The 18,398-nt window shown below is 48.1% G+C and overlaps 1 protein-coding gene across 7 annotated transcripts in view; it reads left to right on the top strand.

The window, feature by feature from the left end:
• The window catches only part of PPP2R5C (protein phosphatase 2 regulatory subunit B'gamma), a 137,753-nt gene that overhangs the window by 357 nt on the left and 118,998 nt on the right, over window positions 1-18,398 (top strand). For 2 of the 7 annotated variants that reach the window (XM_074326915.2, XM_074326917.2), the window contains exons 1-4: window positions 12-148; window positions 966-1,031; window positions 8,635-8,676; window positions 16,932-17,094. In XM_074326915.2, the coding sequence (XP_074183016.1) occupies window positions 122-148; window positions 966-1,031; window positions 8,635-8,676; window positions 16,932-17,094 (298 nt within the window). In that variant the 5' untranslated portion in view covers window positions 12-121. Of the gene's footprint in view, window positions 1-11; window positions 149-535; window positions 657-965; window positions 1,032-8,634; window positions 8,677-16,931; window positions 17,095-18,398 lie in introns of those variants that run through there. The other 5 variants (XM_074326918.2, XM_074326919.2, XM_019747154.3 and 2 more) reach the window with 5 other exon arrangements.

The raw sequence follows: 18,398 nt of genomic DNA on the forward strand, positions 1-18,398 counted from the left end.
AGCGAACGGCTCAGTCCCCGGGCGGCGGCGGCAGCGACGGCGGCGGCCGGGAGGGCGCGACGGCCGGGGCGGGGGCGCTGCTGCTGCGGGGGGCCGGCGGCGGGGGCGGCCCGCACCAGCCATGCCGAATAAAAACAAGAAGGAGAAAGTGAGTCAGGGCCCGGGCGGGCCGGCGGGGAGGCCGGCGGGGACCTGCCCGGGAGCCGGGCGCGGCGGGGTCGGGGTCCTGCGCCCGGACCTGCGGCCCCGGACGCCGGGGTCCTGAGGGCACCAGGGCGCCGCTCCGCCTGCTCCCGGAATGGGGGGCGGCCCGGCCGGGGCGGGGGTCCTGACTGCCGGCGTGGGCGCCCGGGCGGTGCGCGCGGTGGGCGTGAGGGGCAGGTGCAGCCGCCGAGGTGGTTGACCAGCCTCGCAGAGCCTGGGCAGGGGCTTCAGGGGTGGGGGCCGCAGACGCAGGCGGGACCCGGCCCGGAAGAACGGGAGCGAGCGAATGCACCCGGCTTGACGTTTGTGAAGAGTCGTCTGCTCTCCAAAGGGACCTCTTGAGGCTCTGTTACCGGGGTGGCGGCGGCGATGGCTCCGGGTGCTGCGTTTGCGGGGGCGTGTTTGTGCTTCAGGCAGAGCTCTGGGACCACCTCGGGGATCCCCGCTCTCAGGTTTTCGGGGGGATGTGGGTCTTCAAAATGCTGAGAGCACTGTGTAAACTTGGGTTTATCTGTTTTTGCTTAAAGTTTTCAGCCTCAAATACAGATAAAACGAGGGGAAGCGATGGTGGGGGGCAGGGTGGCCTCTATCTTAGTTATATCTCTAAACAATATGATGTAGGGTTTGATGGTATTGATTAAAACTGTCGTTAAGCCCTAGTTAAATTGTATAAGTCCGTTTTAAAACTGCATTTTGATTTATTTGTTGCTTAGCATTCTAAAATTTGAGAAGCCTAATTGATTTTGCTTGATATTTCCCAGGAATTGCCAAAAGCAGGGAAAAGTGGAAAAAGTTCAAAAGAAGGACAAGACGTAATTGAACCAGAGGTAACTGTTCTCAAATGCTCACTTCCCGCTTGTTTATAAACAGCTCTTAACTTAGGATAGAAAAACGGAGGCTGATGAAATCTAGGGTTTTGTAATGTTTCCCTATATGAGATTTTTTTTCCCCCACTGTTTTTCATAGCCCTCAATTTTAGTTATTTAGGTTTTCATTCTGCTTTGGTAAAATGTGAATGTTTCTATGAAAATTATGCATATCTGTGCTGCTAGGATTTTAAAATTCACCCTTACTCCACCCGCACTTCACCGCCACCCCACCCCCATCTAGCAGCAGTCCTGTAGAGACTGGTTGGTTCCACAGGATCTGCCCCAGCTGGACCTTTTCATGTTCCTTTTAGCTTTCCATCCTCCCCCTTCCTTCCTTTGTAAGTGACCAAGGTCCCTCTCTCCTGGGCTCATCTCCTCCTCCCACCGCCCTAGCTTTCCTCAGTGTTGTCTTTGCTGCTGGTTTCCTGGGCCACCTCCTTTTCTCTGTTGATGTCTGGTCCCCTTAGCCTCTTTCCCCAATAGTGTTGGTATATTTTGGTTTCTCTAGTTTGGGTATTTCTGTACAGTCTTCTGTCCTCTTTCACATTTTCTCTTTGTCTGCATTTGCCAATTCTGACTTCTTTTGCTTCTTGACTTTGGGCTCATTGGGTAACAGCTGCAACACCACCCGGTGAGGATTGTGTTGACGTGGTGGGGTCGTGGCAGTCTCTTGACACCCTTGTGCTTTGAGAGCATTTGCAGAGCCAGCCTTTGGCTTTGCCTTTTCTTCTTTGTGACTAGGTGTTGTGGAGCACATCGGGGTAAGGGTCCAGGAGTGGTGTGGACCCAGGCAGAGCTAATAGGCCCTTTTGAAACATTAGGAGCAGAGCAGCGGCTCAGTGTCCTAGTTCTCCAGGGCTGGATCGTGGAGGTCTCTGGTCTTATCACAGATGACATTAATTTGCAGGTGTCAGACCCCTTCCTGTAAGCCAAATTAGGATGGTTCATTTCTGAGTGGCCATTATCTGCAGTAGCCTTTTTTTTTTGCCCCAGGTTATCTTTTCCTTATCACTTGGTGCATTCTAAGCTTCGCTCCTCTTCGGTAGGTGATTTATTCCAGCAAATGTGTTGTTCTTCCCAAAACAAAAAGTAGAAATCCAAACGGTTCCTTAACTGTCAATAGTTAGGGATGATTTGTGCCAATCTTTCCCTGCCCTTTCTTTATAGCAGACAATTGAATTTTACTGTCATTCTTGTATTTGATTTGCTTATTTGTCTAAATTGCTTACTTCCGTGTCAATTTTGACTAAATGGATTTAAATGAAATTTAGTCCCTCTGGAAGGGTGTATACTTTTTCTTTTCTCTTTTTAATTTGTTGACGTTTCATTAAAACTGCTGAAACGTCCTTCCTAGTGCTCCCCAAATCTTTCTTGCTCACGTATCTGTGTCCTCTCACTTGTTAGTGTCCCAAAGAAGTATCAATGAGTATGGTTCATTTATTCCTGTTTTAGCAGAAAGAACCCGGCTGAAAGGATGGAAAAGATTAAGTTTGAACCTGAAAAAAATCCATCAATAACTGAAAGATACCAAAACCACTAATATGTAAATTACGTGTTTTTAAGGTGGATTGGGTTCCTAGAGTGTCAGTTGCTTAGGACCCTTTGATGTGTGGCCTGCAGTGTCTGAATGTGATGCCCCAGTTGTCTTTTTGTATTTTTTCTAGCGCTACTAAGAGCTGGAGCTACAGAGCTTGAAATTACCACTGAAAAATACTGAAATGTGGGCCCTTCACTACTTCCTCCTAAGGATACCAGAGGCAACATGACATGTTAAGCGTGACACTGGTAGATGACTGTGTGAATTATTTTGCAGGAATACAAATTAAGGCTCTGCAGTTCACCTGAACTTTGAGTTGAACCTTACTTTTTTATTGTTGTTTTTCTCTTCTCAGTCTTCATTTCACTTCTTCAGTTCTGGTTCCACCCACTTACCAAACATGATTGACTCAGGCAGGTGAATTAAACCATTATCGCACACTCTTTTTCTCTCAGTGTTACCTTGAATTTGTGAATATTTTAACCTGAACAATTCAAACTGGCTTGCCATTCCCATGATGCTTTTCAGACCTTTTTAGTATCACCTCCCCCTCACAGCCATCATTTGCTCAGGTTACCCTGTGAAGTCACCTCTGTCAGGACAGTCGCCACATTCTGGGCTGCCCAACCTGAGAGTGCAGGTGCCCGTCTAGGGTGGAGTGACCAGGTGTCGGAAATGATCCCAAGAGAACACGTTCAGGAACGTGGCCTACTCTACGTGACTTACTACACAACTTCAGGTGTGGGAAGGTCCTGGCACCCCAGTCCTGGCTGGCTGCACTCAGCCTTCCAGAGAACAGCAGCCAGCCGTGTGCACTGCCCAACGTTTTTCAGTTCGAACAAGATACGTTGGGTGGCCTGGGTTTTTTAGTGAGGAAGAGACGGAGTCCTGCCATGAGGGTAGTAAAGGAGAGAGTGGTAGAGGAGAAAGCATTTAGCATAGTGGTAAGTGTGCTAACCCCTGATGACCTCAACAATGTCACTTAACATCCGCGGCCCTGTTTCCTCATCTCTAAACTGACTCGGTGAGTTTCAGACTTGGCCATTTTTAACCATATGGAATAGATGAGGTGTGACACCTCATTAAAAGCTTTTCCTGCAGGATGTGTGGCAGAATATATCTTTCAATGTAACAAAATACTGTTAAACGTCATAACTGCTACTGTGCAACTTTTGCCTTTTTCTAGGAATTTTTGCTCCTTGCGTGATGTGTACTGGTATATTTTCTTTTTCTTTTTTTCTCTTTCAAATAGAATGTTTACTTTGACTTGCTTGTCCACATGTGTTCTGGAAATAAAAGTTTCTGCCCAGTGCTTACTGCTGGTTTATTTCGTGGCACGCTTTTAAGGGCTGAGGCCCCGAAGGGCTCACAGGCCACTTGAAGTGGGACATGAAGGTTGACGGAGGAAACTCATCTTTGAGCAGCTGTTCTCGGTGTAACACTCAGATGTGTTGTATCTTATGACTATTTAGAATCTTAAATTGCTCATAGAGTCCTAAAGCCCATTTTGGAGGATTGGACCATGTGATGGTGTTTTTTGTTTTTTAATTTGTGTACTGTGTCCAGAGTCACATATTTAAAAAGTGTTAATGCTTTTTGTAAAGTGATTTGATTTAAGCACATTAAAGGTTGCTCTAGTGTTGTTCTTCGGTCACGCATTTGACATATCCTGCCTCAGCTTAGTTTTGTTTGAAAGTCTCTATGGCAACTCTTCAATAATGTCTGTTGCTGTAAAGGGAGCCGAACAGTCCTCTCTCTAACATGTTAGCTTATTTTGACACCTACCTTTAGTAATAACTTTTTTCTCTTTATAATCTGTCCCTTTACAATTCCCCTGCCACTCCTGCCCAATGTCTCAGAAACGTGGGGCCAGGCCTGCTGAGGTCCCATAGGTGTAGGTGGTGGAGTCATGTTTTAGAAATTAAATCTGAAATTTAAAAAATATTTATTGTCTAAATAATAACACCCATTACATGTTAAATAACTTTTATGAAAAATGTTTTCTTAAGAAAAGTTTTTTTCCTATCTAGTCACTTGCCTGTGTAGTAGGAATTTTAACCTGAGTGAGTTGGAAGAAGACAAGGGAAGTCGTTTTCTGGGGAGGCAGCTGTGATTATCACCCCCAGAGAGGCGAGTCCCCGATTCCCCTCCTCCACAACACCAAAAGCCACTGTCTATAAGCTAATCGGGAGCTCAGGCTTTCACTGGGGGCTTCCCGTGCTGCATTTCCCATCGTTTTCTTCCCGGCATTTTCCCATATAACCGTAAACAGCCCCAGTGAAACAGAGAGAGAACCCAAAGGAACAGTATTTTTTTTTTTTTTTTTTTTTTGAAATTCATGTGTAATTACTACGTAGGAAATGGAGTTCCCTGCTTTTAATTGCAATGTTTTGGTTCACTGTTCCTGGCCTCTCTATTTATCTCTGCTTAGAGCCGGGCGCTCAGGACGGAGGAGGCTGGCAGAGCGTAATGGGGGAACTGGAAGGAACTGGAAGGCATTGGAGTTGGGAGGAGTACTGGGAGCTGACCGTCCTCACGGTCATGAGCAAGCAGTTGTTCTTCCCTGAGCTGTCCCCTTTCTAGCAGCTACTCCTGTCCTAGACGGACGCGTGGGCTCCCTGTGAGATCTGCTCACTGGTGGGCGTCCAGCCTAGGCCCCATTGCAGCCCCATTGTGTGGGGGGCCGGATGCTTCCCTGGGGTCTTGGGCTCTGTAGGAAGTTCACCAGCGCCCTGGGCCTTCCCCAGTAGATACCAGTAGCCCCCAACCCCTCCAGTTGTGACAACCAAAAGTTCCTCCAGACACTGCCAGATGTCTTCTGGGGGCAAATGGCCCCTGTTGAGACCCTGCTCTACAAGACCCCTCCGCAAAGTATGTTTGCTTGCAAATCATGCCTGGCACATAATTGTCTGAGCATAGTATTTCCTTTACAACAGCAGTGATCAAACAGAAGGGGTGTCAACACCCCTTTATAGTCTTAGAAATTAGGATCCCAAAGAGCTTTATTTAAGTGGGTTATAGCTATCCGATATGTTTTATGTTAGAAATTGAAACTGAAAATTTCAAAATATTCGTTAATTCATCCAGTAATAATAACACACCCATGACATGTTAATATAAAGAATATATTTTTATGAGAAATTATTTACAAAAATTCGCTGAGAAAATGGCATTGCTCTGTGTTTTGCAAATCTCTTTAACGTCTGATTTAATAGAAAGTAGCAGGCTTCTTGAGTCTGCTCCCACATTCAGTCTCTTGATGCTGCGTGTCTCGTAGCCTATGAAAAACGGACATGATGGTTATAAAGGCAGATTGTGTTATATTATCATAGCAGCAGTGGACCCCAGAAAGGCTCTAAGGGGTCTCTGCCTGGTGATCCCCAGACCACTTTTTGAGAACTGTTGTAGAATCCTCTTCCGTCTTCCTTACTGCCTGTCTGAAATCCTTTCTTCCTTTTAGCTCCAACTCAAGTTCATTTATTCTGAAATTTAAGGGAAGCTTTTTCTCACCATCTTGGACCATATTTTTTGTATCTTTTAAATTTGAGTAGCAATCATTTGTTCTACCAATTATCATTTGTACTGCCTGGGACCACCCTCATTTACCTGTGGTTAGCCTCCCTAACTAGGTCAAGTCCTGAGACAGCAGTTTAACTTGCTGTTTCTTTGCACTTGCCATTTGTTAGGTCCTGGAGTTGAGAAGTATTTGGTGGATTTTAAGAATCTTTGGGAAGAAGGAGAGCTTTGGATCAATTATCTTCTGATTTTTCTGATACTGTAAATTAGAACAAAAATCTCTCATTAAGAGGCTTATTGCCTTTTTGTCCTCTAAGAATATTTTACTGCAGAGTTTTCATTCATTATAATTTGTTTTGAATAGCATTATACTAAAGCAGAAGATTGTGGTACTTGGGTCTTTTTCTAATGTCTATTGAGAGTTTTAAGAAGAGCATTTTGGTTTTGTTTTTAGTTTGCTTTTACATAACACCAGACGTCTGGCAAAAAGTACAGTCTCCTAAGATCTTACTTTAATTAAAGCATTTCAAAATAGGGTTTCTACTTAAATATAAAATTTCCAATATGATCTTCAGTGCTTTATATTTTTTATTTTAAATTTATTTTGGGAATTTTTCTCAGAACATGCATATACATTTTTAACATTTAATAAGTTATATATATATATATAGAAAGAGAGAAAGAGAGAGAGAGTTTGCGTTTGAGCATCTCACGCGCTGCAAGCACTGCAGAAGGTGAAAAGAATGACATTGCCTTCACTTGTTAGGAATGTCAGTGTTGGCTGTTTCTGTTCATTGTGAAGTGTCATGCCTGTTGCTTGTGGACATTCAGTCGACTTGGGAGGAGCTAGGCCCCCCATTCAGTCACACCCTCAGCCGCTGAAGTCATGGAACAAGATGGAGCACATTTAGTATAATGAGCCAACCGGAGGGAATCAGATGCTTTAAAGCATCTGAGCAAACACAGGATCACCATTAGATGATAGAAGTCCAGAAAGCCCGCAGATAAGATCAGTATTCCTTTTCCTCTTCAGTAAAAGCTCCAGTACACGTTATGTCATTCCAGAAGGAGTTCATCAAGCGAACCATGTGAAATAACCTAGTTTCCCGGTTCATGACAGAGGTGCAGAGTTCGTATGTTAGAGTAGCTGCAGAGTGAATGTGAGCCCGCAGCCCTGCGTGTAACGGTCGAGAGGCTCCCGCCTGCATCTCGGGGCAGGGGGAGTCAGTCTGCCACCAGCATGAATCATGGTGATAGAATTTCATCGGAAAGATCTCGGCTGTCAAGTCTCCAGGGCTCCCTAAACACTGGTACCTGCCAAGGTCAGGGTGCGTGGTGTTTGGTCGGCACAGCATCGTAGGTAGTTGTCTTGCCTTCTGCCCCCTTAGTGTGTGTGCTGCAGACTCCCTGCTTCCTGGTCAGGTCAGAGAACAGCCGCTGCAGGAAGTGCCGCTTCCCAAACCCAAACAATTCACCATCTTCGTTTTCTCCACCTGGGGGAGCCAGAGAACAAGTCTAGGAATTAAACTTGGGTGGGTGGGGGGAATGTTTGATTGCTTTGAGGACATTGGATTTTCCTTCATCGTGAGTATTTTTTTTAAGATGAGGTTTAGCATGGCTCTGAAGGGCGTTGGCTCTGACCTAATGCCGTTTTTGCCTAGTGGGACTATCAGAGTACCTGTCGCTCTGAGGCGTTAGACCTGTGCTGTCCGAGATTTAGCCAGTAGCCAAGTATGTCTATTTAAATGACCGAAAATCACATGCAATGTAGAAATTCAGCTCCTCAGCCACAGTAGCCACATTTCAAGTGCTCAGGAGCACGTGTGGCTAGTGGCTCTGCTCTCGGACAGCAGATACACGGCAGTTCCCGCTTCACAGAGAGTTCTGTCTGACAGGGCTCCTTAGACCCTAGCAGCATTTTCCAAAATATTTCAAATGTGTGTGTATTTGACAATTTAACTTTGTTAGTTATCACTTTTTTAAATATGAAATATCAAATTTAAGATTACGTTTAAAGGAAAAGAAGACACTTATTAATAAATTGGCAAAGGAGAAGGAAGTGGATAAAATTAGAGAAAAGAGGAGGGTGACAAGACAAGGGAATTTGGTGGCGAGATGGGAAAGAGGGCCTGTCACTATTTGGTCTGGGACCACCTTCGTTTTAAAGACCTGACAGACAAGGACTGGCCATTCCCATAGGCCTGGGGGGACCCACGGGACGCAGTGTCCTTGATTTTATTTTTAGATGTTTTGTCTATCAAAACGCACACGGTTAAAAAATAAAATGATACAAAACCCTATAGTTTCCCATTTCACCTAAATCCCTCTCAGCCCCGCATGGCAGAGCAAACCTCTTTGGACTGTTCTGATTTCCCATGGTCCAGACCTATGGGAAGCAGTGTTGTGTGGCAGAGGGCGGGCTCTGCGGTAAGACCTGCTCACTGCAGTGACCTTTCTGTCTCAGTCATTTTCCTCCCTTTATCCTGGCTCTTCTCTTTCACGTTGCAGGCTTCTTTCCAGTTGATTCATTCACTCATGGTCACCCAGCAGGTACGTCCTGAGATCCAGCTGTGTGCTAAGCACCATCGTGGGTGCTGGGGATTCGGCACTGGACACAGAAGGGTCCCTGCACTCATGCAGTTTGCTTTCTGTGAGTGCTGTGTTTTCTAAGGGGCACCGATGACATGTGGTGTGAGAGCGCCTCACACGTTGCAGAACAGTGGCCTTGGGGGTCTTGATGCCAGTGGCACCCTGTGGTTGTGTTACCAAACTGTACTCGCACATTTCCAGACACCCCTGTGGGGCAGGACCACCGCTGGCAGCCCCTATGCTAGAGGCCTGGAGGCAGCTTCAGGTGGTCAGGGATGGTCTCACCAAGGAGATGACATTCAAGGTGAGACCTGAGTATGAAGAAGGAGCCAGTGGTGCAAGGATCTGAGGAAGGGCATTCAGCCAGAGGCAGCAGCTAGTGCAGAGGCCCTGCGGCACAAGGGAGCTGGGTGTGTCACCTGGAAGAAGGCCAGTTTTAAGAGAAGTGAGGGTGGCTCGAGCAGAAGGGATGAAGTGGGAGAGGTGGGCACAGGCAGGGTCCAGTAGGGTCTCGTCAGCAGCTGTCGGCCAGGTTTTGGATTTTTACTCTACGATGATGGGAAGCCATTGAGATATTTTGAACAGGGAGTGAGATGATCTGACTTAAGTATTTAAAAAGATCTCTGCAACACATCTCTGTGCAGGAAACAGAGGGGCAAGAATTGAAGCCGGGAGACCTAGAAGACATGGCAGTCTCGGGTGCCTGGTGTGTGTCCTTGCCTGCACTTGCACAGCTGGCGTGGGCTCTGTACCTGGGTGGGCTTGTCAGCTTGCATTATAGGCCTAAGCTGAGAGCTGGCTCTGGTGGCTTCCGACCTAGAAAGGCCAGGATGCAGAGAGTTTTGCTCTGAGCGGCCAGCTCTGACAGGAGCAGCCTTAGTTTTTCCTGGGCAGTCTGATTTCTTTGGAGAAGCTCTTTCCTCCCCTTGTGATACCCAGTCCCCCAGTATTGTGCACACATGTTCAGTGGCTATGGACAGATCATCATGCAGACCAAACATGAATTTCCTTCTTTGCAGCCCCACATCGTATGCCTGCCCTCCAGAGTTTCTGAGTCCTGAGCCTCTCTGGGACTCTGTGGGTACATCACCTGCTTCTCCCTCCAGCCGCAACCCCATTTGTGGTTTCCAGGTAGAAGTTGCCTTAGCTTTGCTGTTGGCCCTGCCTCCCATCTGCTTTCCACTCCCCAGGCATCTGTTGAAAGCTCTTGTCCTTACGTGCACCAAAGATTCCCCTGCAGATCTTTGGTGATAGGGGGTTTTCACCTTCCTATTGCTACATTTTCCCTTGTAATGGAAGCTCAGGAGGTTTGCCAATCAGTCTTAATCAGGGAACTCTCTTCTGTTCTTCCCTTATTTTCACCTCTCAGCCAAGGATTCTTGGCCTAGGGTAGGGGTCAGGAAACTCTTTCTGTAAAGAGCCAGATAATAAGTATTTTAGGCTTTGAGGGCCATACCACTCTGCTGTTGGAGCAAGTGAGCAGCCATAGACGATATGTAAACAAATAGCCATGGCTGTGTGCTAATAAAACTTTATTCACAAAACAGTCAGGGGGCCAGATTTGGCCCATGGCCTTTGGCTTGCTAACCCCTGGCCTAGTGGAGTCCAAACCAGGTTCAGAACCTAGAGAAACTCTGGCGAGAAGCTGGGCCCTGTTGCTACCCTGTAGGTCTCTGCTTGGGCTCTTACCTGAAACCAGTGTGGTTATGCTCTGTGAAAGAGGTATTCCTTTGACATTTATTACATATGCCATCCAGAAGCTATCAAGAGGCCAGTGATTTGCCCTGCCCAATTGAACAGTAAATGCATTGCATCTCGTTGTGAATTCTTAGACTTGCAGTGTTTGAATGGAAGGGAAGCGGTGATTGTTCCTTATAGTGGTCCCTTGTATGGGAAAACATCTAGAAATGAGGCCTTGTCACCAGTCCAGTTGCCTGTTTTGTTGTTTAAATGAAATAGAGTACAGAAAATCTATCAAACACCCCTATTTTTTCACTCATTATGGGGGTGCTGTTGCCTGGCTCCATAGAAGTTTGGGGATTGTGGGTGACCGCTGGGCCCTGGAGCATGCAGGCTTGATGCATGTCATGTTGGAAACTGCGATGGGTCGCCTTTCCTGAGGGTGAAGGAGAGCCTTAGAACGTTGTTCCCTCTGCCTTCAGAGGGGCAGCCACACGCATAGGCTGCTGTGGGAGGAATGGGGAGAGGGCTTCTTACCCCTTAGGAAGACCTCGCTTTTTGCCTCCGCCCCTCCCTGTGGGCCAAGCACTGTGCAATGAGGCCAAGGCCGGGCTGCGGCTCCACCTCCCTTTACAGGGTCCAGACCCACCTGGGACCGGCCACTTCCTCCCCTCCTCCAAGCCCCCGCCACCCCGCCGAAGCTTTGAGGATCCCAGCGGCTCACACTGACAGACCCACCCCCCCACCCCCCTGCCGGAGCCCACACAGTCTTCTGCAAGGAGGCCTCTCCTGTACGGCGCCTGCTTCACTGGCATCGCTGCAGTTTGAATCTCAAAGGGTGTCTCAGATCATCCCGAGGCCCCCACGTCCCACCTACAAAATGCAGTCACCTCTAAGTGTGGCGGTGGGGCTGTAGCTTGCTTGCTGAGAAATCTCCAGAGGCTGCTAAGTTCCTGTGAGAGGAAAAGGTCAGCCATTTCAATTTGGGTTTGATAAATAAATACTGGTTTGATAAATAATTTCTCGTCATTGAGCCAAAAATAAAGATGCTGAAGTAGGTCCCGCGGTATCCTTCACGTCACTGAATGAACAGGTGAAAACAAAACTCGCCATAACCTCCATTCCAGGAGTGACCAAAAAAGGGAGATCTAAGTCTGTTTTAGTTTTACCCACGACAAATAGCTAAACGGTATCATACTTCTTCATAAAAATTTCCTGTAACTTCAAGATAGAGAATCCGGTTTTGATTTGGTGAGGAAACACCCAAGTCAAAGCTGCACAGCGGTGTTTATGGCTCAGTGTCCCGCCGACACGCGTGCCTCCTGTGTGCGGCTGGGCCTCGTGAGCAGGCGTGCCCGCTGGCACTTGGCACCTGCCGTTTGCTGCAGGCGACCTAGAGAAACGGCCAGGAATGGCAGGCTGGGCACACGTGGCATTGATTCCTCCGTCCTGCCCTGGTCCTCCCTTGCTTGTGCCCGGCACTGTCCTTGTCACTGAACCTTGACTGTTCAGAGTTGGGAAGACAGGCTCTTTCAAAAAGCTTCCAGTCTGTTGGGGAGAAACCCACCATCGCAGTGTGAGAGGACGAGCTACAGGCTGTATTTAGAGGTCAGGGCGGGTCACAGGACAATGAAGCTCCTGGTTCTGCCTGGTACAGTGTGTTGGGAGGGCGGGGGGGGGGGGGGTGCCCTGAACGTGAAAAGGAACAGATAAAACACTTTTCTTTAAATGCAGTAAAATACACACAACACAAAATTTACCATTAGTGACATTTAGTACATTCACAATGTTGTGTAACCATCATCACTGTCTAGTTCCAGAACATGGTCCTCACCCCAAAAAGAAGACCCCTCCCCGTTAAGCATCACTCTTCATTTCCTACCACGCCCAGCCCCTGGCCACCACTGTCCTGCTTCTCCCTGTGGATTTGCCTGCTCTGGACGTTTCCTGTAAGTGGAGCCTGTTGGGACAGCTCCTTTCACTCAGCATGTCTTCAGGGTCCGCTCGTGTTGTAGCGTGTCAGTACGCCACTCCTCCTTATGGCTAAATGCTACTCCATTGTTTGGGTATGATGCATTTAGTTTCATCGGTTGATGGACAGTTGAGTCTTTTCCATCTTTCGGTTATTGTGAACAGTGCTGCTATGATTGTTAGTGTACACGCTTTTGTTTGGACACCTGCTTTCAGTTCTTTGGGCTATACACTTAGGAGCTGGGTTGTTGGGTCACGTAGTGATTTTAGGTTAAACTTACTGAGGAACCGCCAGACTGCTTTCCATAGTAGCTTCGCTGTTCTACGTTCCACCAGTAATGTAGAAGGTTCTGGTTTCTCCACATCACCCCTGTAACTTGTCCATTTTTTTAAATTATCACCACACTAGTCCGTGTGAGATGGTACGTCATTGTGTTTCGATTTGATTTCCCTAGTGGCCAGTGATGAGCCTCTCTCCCCGTGCTTGCTGGCCATTCTGTAACTCCTGAGGCAGCACTCCGCACCTTCACCACCACCACTACCCCTCCTGCAAACAGTCAGAGACCCTCCTCTGACCCTGCCCCCTCCCCCGGTGTGCTGCGTGCTGCTTTGCTCCCCAACCACATTTTTGGAAGGTGCTATGGATACTCCAGGTCGTCCTGCTTCATCCTCCACCCCCTCACCAGCCCCCATGACCTCTGTGGCTTTGGTGGCTTTTGACAAGGTTGACGCTCCTTCGTCCTGAATGGCTTTCTTCCCTTAACCTCAGTGATGCCCCATCCTCATCCTGCTTCGCTGGCTATGTCTCCTCAGCCTCCTTTGTTACCCCTCACTTTCCCTGCTCTCAGTATGCTCCTCTGCTAGACGGTCTCATTCATTCCCTGGCTTCAGTGACCAGTTAGGTGCATGACTCCAAATTTACGGCTGGTCTCAGAGGACGGTGTCCTGAGCACCAGCTGTGTGGCAGCCAGACTGCTTACTCCAGGCTCTGGGACCCAAGGTGAAGACGGCAGACGATAGGCCACTCGCCAGTCTTGCAGTCTCCAGAGTCCAGTGGGATAGACAGTAAGCAAGAAAACCAAGAAGAAAGAATTTCAGCTGTTGGTTAATGTAATCAAATCAAATAAAATTGTTGTGGAGGGAGTGGGGAGAGGAGGTCATTTGAACTTGGACGTATTGGAATTGCCGTATAGGTACCTCAGACTCAGCAGATTTGCAGTTGAGCTTATTTCTACCCATGTTTCTTTCCTGTCAATGACTTGTCCCGCCACCCACCTACCTGTGTGAGCCAGCGGTCCGGGAGGTCTCACTGGTCCCCTCGTCTTCCTCACCCCACATTCCCACTGTCAGCCAGCACCCTTGGTTTTCCCAATTATTTATCTGCCACTGCCCTGGTCCCAGCCAATGTCCTTCTCTCTCGTCTAGACGACTAGAAAAGCCTTCTGTGGGTCCTGTGCTTCCATTCCCCCTTCTCAGGTGTAGTCCACACCGAAGCCTGAGGGGACCTTAAGAGGGAAAATTTCGCGTCATTGCCCCACTTAAACCCTTTCACTTGGCTTCAGGTTGCCCTTCAGATAAAGGTCAGACTCTAACCTGGGCTAGTTGGCTCTGAGGGCGCCTGCGGCCACTCCAGCCTCACCCTTTGCCGGCTGGATGGTCTCTGCTGTGGCCTGCGGTCATGCTGAGCCCCTCGGGCTGTCAGTGACGCTTCCAGATGCTTCTCCACACACACACTGCTCCTCTCTCAGACACACACACATACTCTGCTTTCTCTCTCTCTCACATGCACGCACGCACATACCCTGCTCCTCTCTCAGACACACACACGCATACTCTGCTCCTCTCTCTCACACACACAATGCACACACACACCCCACACCCCAGCCCCCTTCACACACTCTCAGAGAAGTCTTCTGACCTTTCAGGTTCCTCGGTCTCCTGTCAGGTAGTAGGCAGCCCTGTGTTTTTCTCAGAACTGGACAGTGTGGTGTCCAAGCAGACGGGCCTGCCCCCCGCTGCTGACAGTTCTATTAGGTAGAGATGTCTACCTCCTAACAAGTGAATGTAAAGTTACAGCCATGCCAGTCACAGGAGACAAGCATGGGCTGAGAGCACGTGGCAGGACACAGCTAACAGGGAGTGGGGTCGGAGCCAGCAGAGGCTGGGCCAGCGCCTGGGGGCTCTGCAGACACCATTAAGGTAGAGGGCTGTGAGCCCTGGAAGGACACTGCGGTGGGTCATCTTTTCTAGAAGCTAACTGCCTGCGCCAAGGAGGGCTCAGGAGGGAGGCCCAGGGGACAGGAGGTGAGGCATGGAGTCAGCAGGTCTCAGGGTAACTTGGTTTTTCCAGCCTTATCTCAGTGTGTCCCTCCTGGGGGTTGTCAGTCCCACAGCTGTAATTGTTGGGTGGCTTCATCATGTCACCCAATCCTGGTGTTCGGTGTGTTGTTGCGTGAGACGCGTGGGCCGGGCTGTTCTGTTGGTGTCAGAGCATCAGTGGGCTCTCCTTCACCTGTGCACGCAGGTGTCCCCCACAGTCATATGAGCACCACTGGATGCAGCATTACTGACAAATACAAGGCTGTGTAAACTGCAACATGGCGGACACTTAAAACAAGTGCATGTGAGGAGCTATTCGTGGCTGTGAGGAAATACTAGGTTTGCTGGGGTCACCTAGAGGAAGCTGAGCAGAAGAGTTTCCACTGGGGGAGTTCAGTGGAGGAGGAGAGTTATGGACGGGGTTTTTAAGGAAGAAAGACCCAGCCTTTTCCAATCAGGTAGAAAGGGTGACAGGTGCCAGGCACAGAGCCCAAGAAAGCCCGTTTTGAGGAAAAGGCTGCAGACTGTGGCGAGGAGCCTGTCTGTCTGTGTGCGGCAGTCTGACATCTTGGAAAACTCTTCCTGAGCTCGGTATTCCTCAGCACTTCCTTAAAAACTAAAGCAGCACTTACTTCTGGGTAAGAATTCCAGGCAAAGATGAGAGCAGAGAGCCGGGCGCGGGCTGGTGGGTCTGCTGTCCTTGGCCCTGCATGAGTGGGGACTTGGTGGGTTAGTGTTTCCTAGGACACGTTGGGTAGGCTTTTTAAGAGAGCAGATGTGCAGACACAAACTCCATTTCTTTGGGCAGACAGGACGGGGGGAGGAGTGAGCACCTTCGTTGCACAAAGAATCTTTTTTATATTAAAATTTATCTGGGGTGACAATGGTTAGTAACATTACATAGGTTTGAAGTGTACAATTCTGTAATACATCATATATATATATATCACATTGAAGTTCACCACCCAGACTCAGTTCTCCTTCCATCACCATATATTTGACGTTGCACAAAAAATCTTGATGGTCCACACTCATTGTTGCACCTGTCAGCTGTCACTGCTGGGGGCTCCGAGCACAGCTGATCCACAGGGCTCCCTGGGCGAGCTGGCCCCTTAGGCCTAAACAGATGACGGGGGAGCCCCGCTCTGCTGCGTGCGCTCTCAACCACCCACCCACCTCTACTTGAGTCTTTGCACTGCCCCTCAGCTTGCATGCTGGCTGCACAGTTGTGGCGATGCGGTCTGGAGAGGAGAGCTAGAAGAAGGGTGCTTCCTGAGGCTCCAGGGAAAGACGCTTTTCTGGAGCCTTTGCTGACTTCGGAGGCTGAGTAGGGAGCTAGCAGGGAAAACCTGTCACTTGTGAGGTGGTCAGAGATACTAGTTTCCTATTGCTGCTGCTGCACAAATGACCACAAACTTAGTGGCTAAAAGAACATAAACTTATTATCTTACAGTTCTAGAGGTCAGAAGCCCAACATGAGGCTGAGATTAAGGTGTTGGCACAGCTAGTTCCTTTTGGACGCTCCAGAGAGAATCTGTTTCCCACCTAGAGGCCCCTGCACTCCTTGGCGCGCAGCCCCTCCTCCGGCTTCAAAGCCAGAAGTGTAGCATCTTCCAGTCTCTCTCTGACCTCTGCTTGTCATCCCATTGCCTTCTCTTGTAAAGACCTGTGTGGCGGCATGAGGCTACCCCTGGTAACCCAGGGTCACCTGCCATCGCAGGAGCCTTCACACTATCACACCTGCAAAGTCCCATTGGCCCAGGAATCACCGTGCCAGGAGTTAGGATGTGAACGTCTTTGAAGGGTCGTTGTCATCAGCCTACATATATATCAGCCTAAATGATAAATATACGATAGGAGCCAAAAGTTTGAAGGAGGATAAAAAATTGGGTAGGTCTGCGAATCTCTCAAAATCTAGTGTAAGTAGAGGCGGGGTAGAACCTCAGACTCCAGCAACTACCATGTTTCCCCGAAAATAAGACCTAACCAGAAAATAAGCCGTAGCATGATTTTTCAGGAGGACATCCCCTGAACATAAGCCCTAACGCGTCTTTTGGAGCAAAACTTAATTATAAGACCCGGTTTTATTTTCGGGGAAGCACGGTATAAGGAATCATGTTGTTTACAGTAGCATGGAGGAGACAGTCCCAGAGTAAAAGTTTTATGTGTTTTTCTGTATTCTAATGGCGCTATAAAATCAAATCATTTAACATTTTCCTTTGGTTTTGTTTCTATTTTGGAAACAGATTCCCAGCAGGAAAAACAGCCTCATTGCTGCCCCAGCTTCAGCATCTAGTAAAGTGAAAGTGCAGATCCCTCCGTCCGCGGTGAAGAGAGACAAACGGCAGAATTCCTCCAGGTTTAGCGCCAGCAATAATAGAGAACTTCAAAAACTACCATCTTTAAAAGGTAATATTTATTATTTGTCTTTTAAAGTTAAACTTTGCCTACTTAGGGAGAAGGAGGAATGTTTTCATAGTTGGCTAGCTTCTTATACCTTTGCTGTGTTTATATTCTACAGGATCGCCTTTCCTTCTTTTGATTTTGTTTAGATTGAATGCCATTAACTTATTTACTCAACTAATATTTCAAACTCCAGAGCTCTTTAAGATAAAAAATCTAATCATAAATGTATTACTGGTATAATACACTAAAAAACTAAAACGAAAGACTTAAAATCTTTTCTTACGAATCATAATTAAGCTAGCCAGTTTTTCTTCTCATTTGTGTTACAACTCTGGCAACTCAGAAAGGAGTAATTGAGAGAACGGTGGTAGAATCTCTGTTTTTTCTGGTGTTGGAGGCGTGCCGATGAGAACCACAGTCCTTCCTGGACTTTGTCCTAAGAGTCACTGGGAATTACCTCGACCCAGGGGTTTTCCATGTGAGATGATTCAGGGAACAGTGCTCTTTGCTTCGAATCCCCCCCAAGTGGCACAGTTGCCCCTTTCCAGCTGAGGGTCTCCCATCCCTAAGAGTGTTCCTGTAGGAGATTTTGGTATTGACGCACAAGACACCCTATGAAAGGAAACAGGGTAAGGACCCCAAAGTCAAATGCTAACCTCTGAAAACCTTTCTATTTCCCAAACTCTAAGAGTAGTGCAATAAAGGAAACGTCAGATATTTTTCCTACCTAGAAGACATAATAATAGGTCTTTTACAATTAATAAACTCAGTGAGTGTGGGGAGTTTGTCCTCTCTAAATGTGTATCCCAGTGCCTTCCGTACCGCAGGGCAGTGAGCAGGAGCTCAGTGCAGATGTGTGTGGGGGGTGTGCAGGGACATAGTGGGGTGCGGGGAGGAGAGTGCAGGGAGGGAGGGGTGAAGGGAGGGAGAGGGTGCAAGGAGGAAGGGGGTGTGGGAAGGGGTGCATGGGAGGGAGAGATGGAAGGACAGGGCTGTTTGGATGGAGGGAGGGGTTTGTGGGTTCAGGGCATACTTCCTACTCCTGTTTGCTGGGAATCCACTCATGCAATTTCAAGAGTTTGTATGTGGCTTATATTTGGCTTAGCTTTGTGGTGGATAATTTACATGCTAAGTTGTTTTTGAGGGGTCCCCCCCTCCCAAATAGTCCATGCCTTTCTCATGCCATTCATTCATTCAGCAAATACTGTATTGAACACCTACATAAACAGGCCCTGTTCTAGGATTGGGAGTACAGCATTAAACAAAAACAAGGGCACACAGTGCCGAGACCAGGCTCCTGTTCCAGT

The sequence above is a fragment of the Rhinolophus sinicus genome, chromosome 3 (assembly GCF_057876585.1).
Source record: "Rhinolophus sinicus isolate RSI-liver-muscle chromosome 3, RSI-T2T, whole genome shotgun sequence".
Taxonomy (NCBI): Eukaryota; Metazoa; Chordata; class Mammalia; order Chiroptera; family Rhinolophidae; genus Rhinolophus; species Rhinolophus sinicus.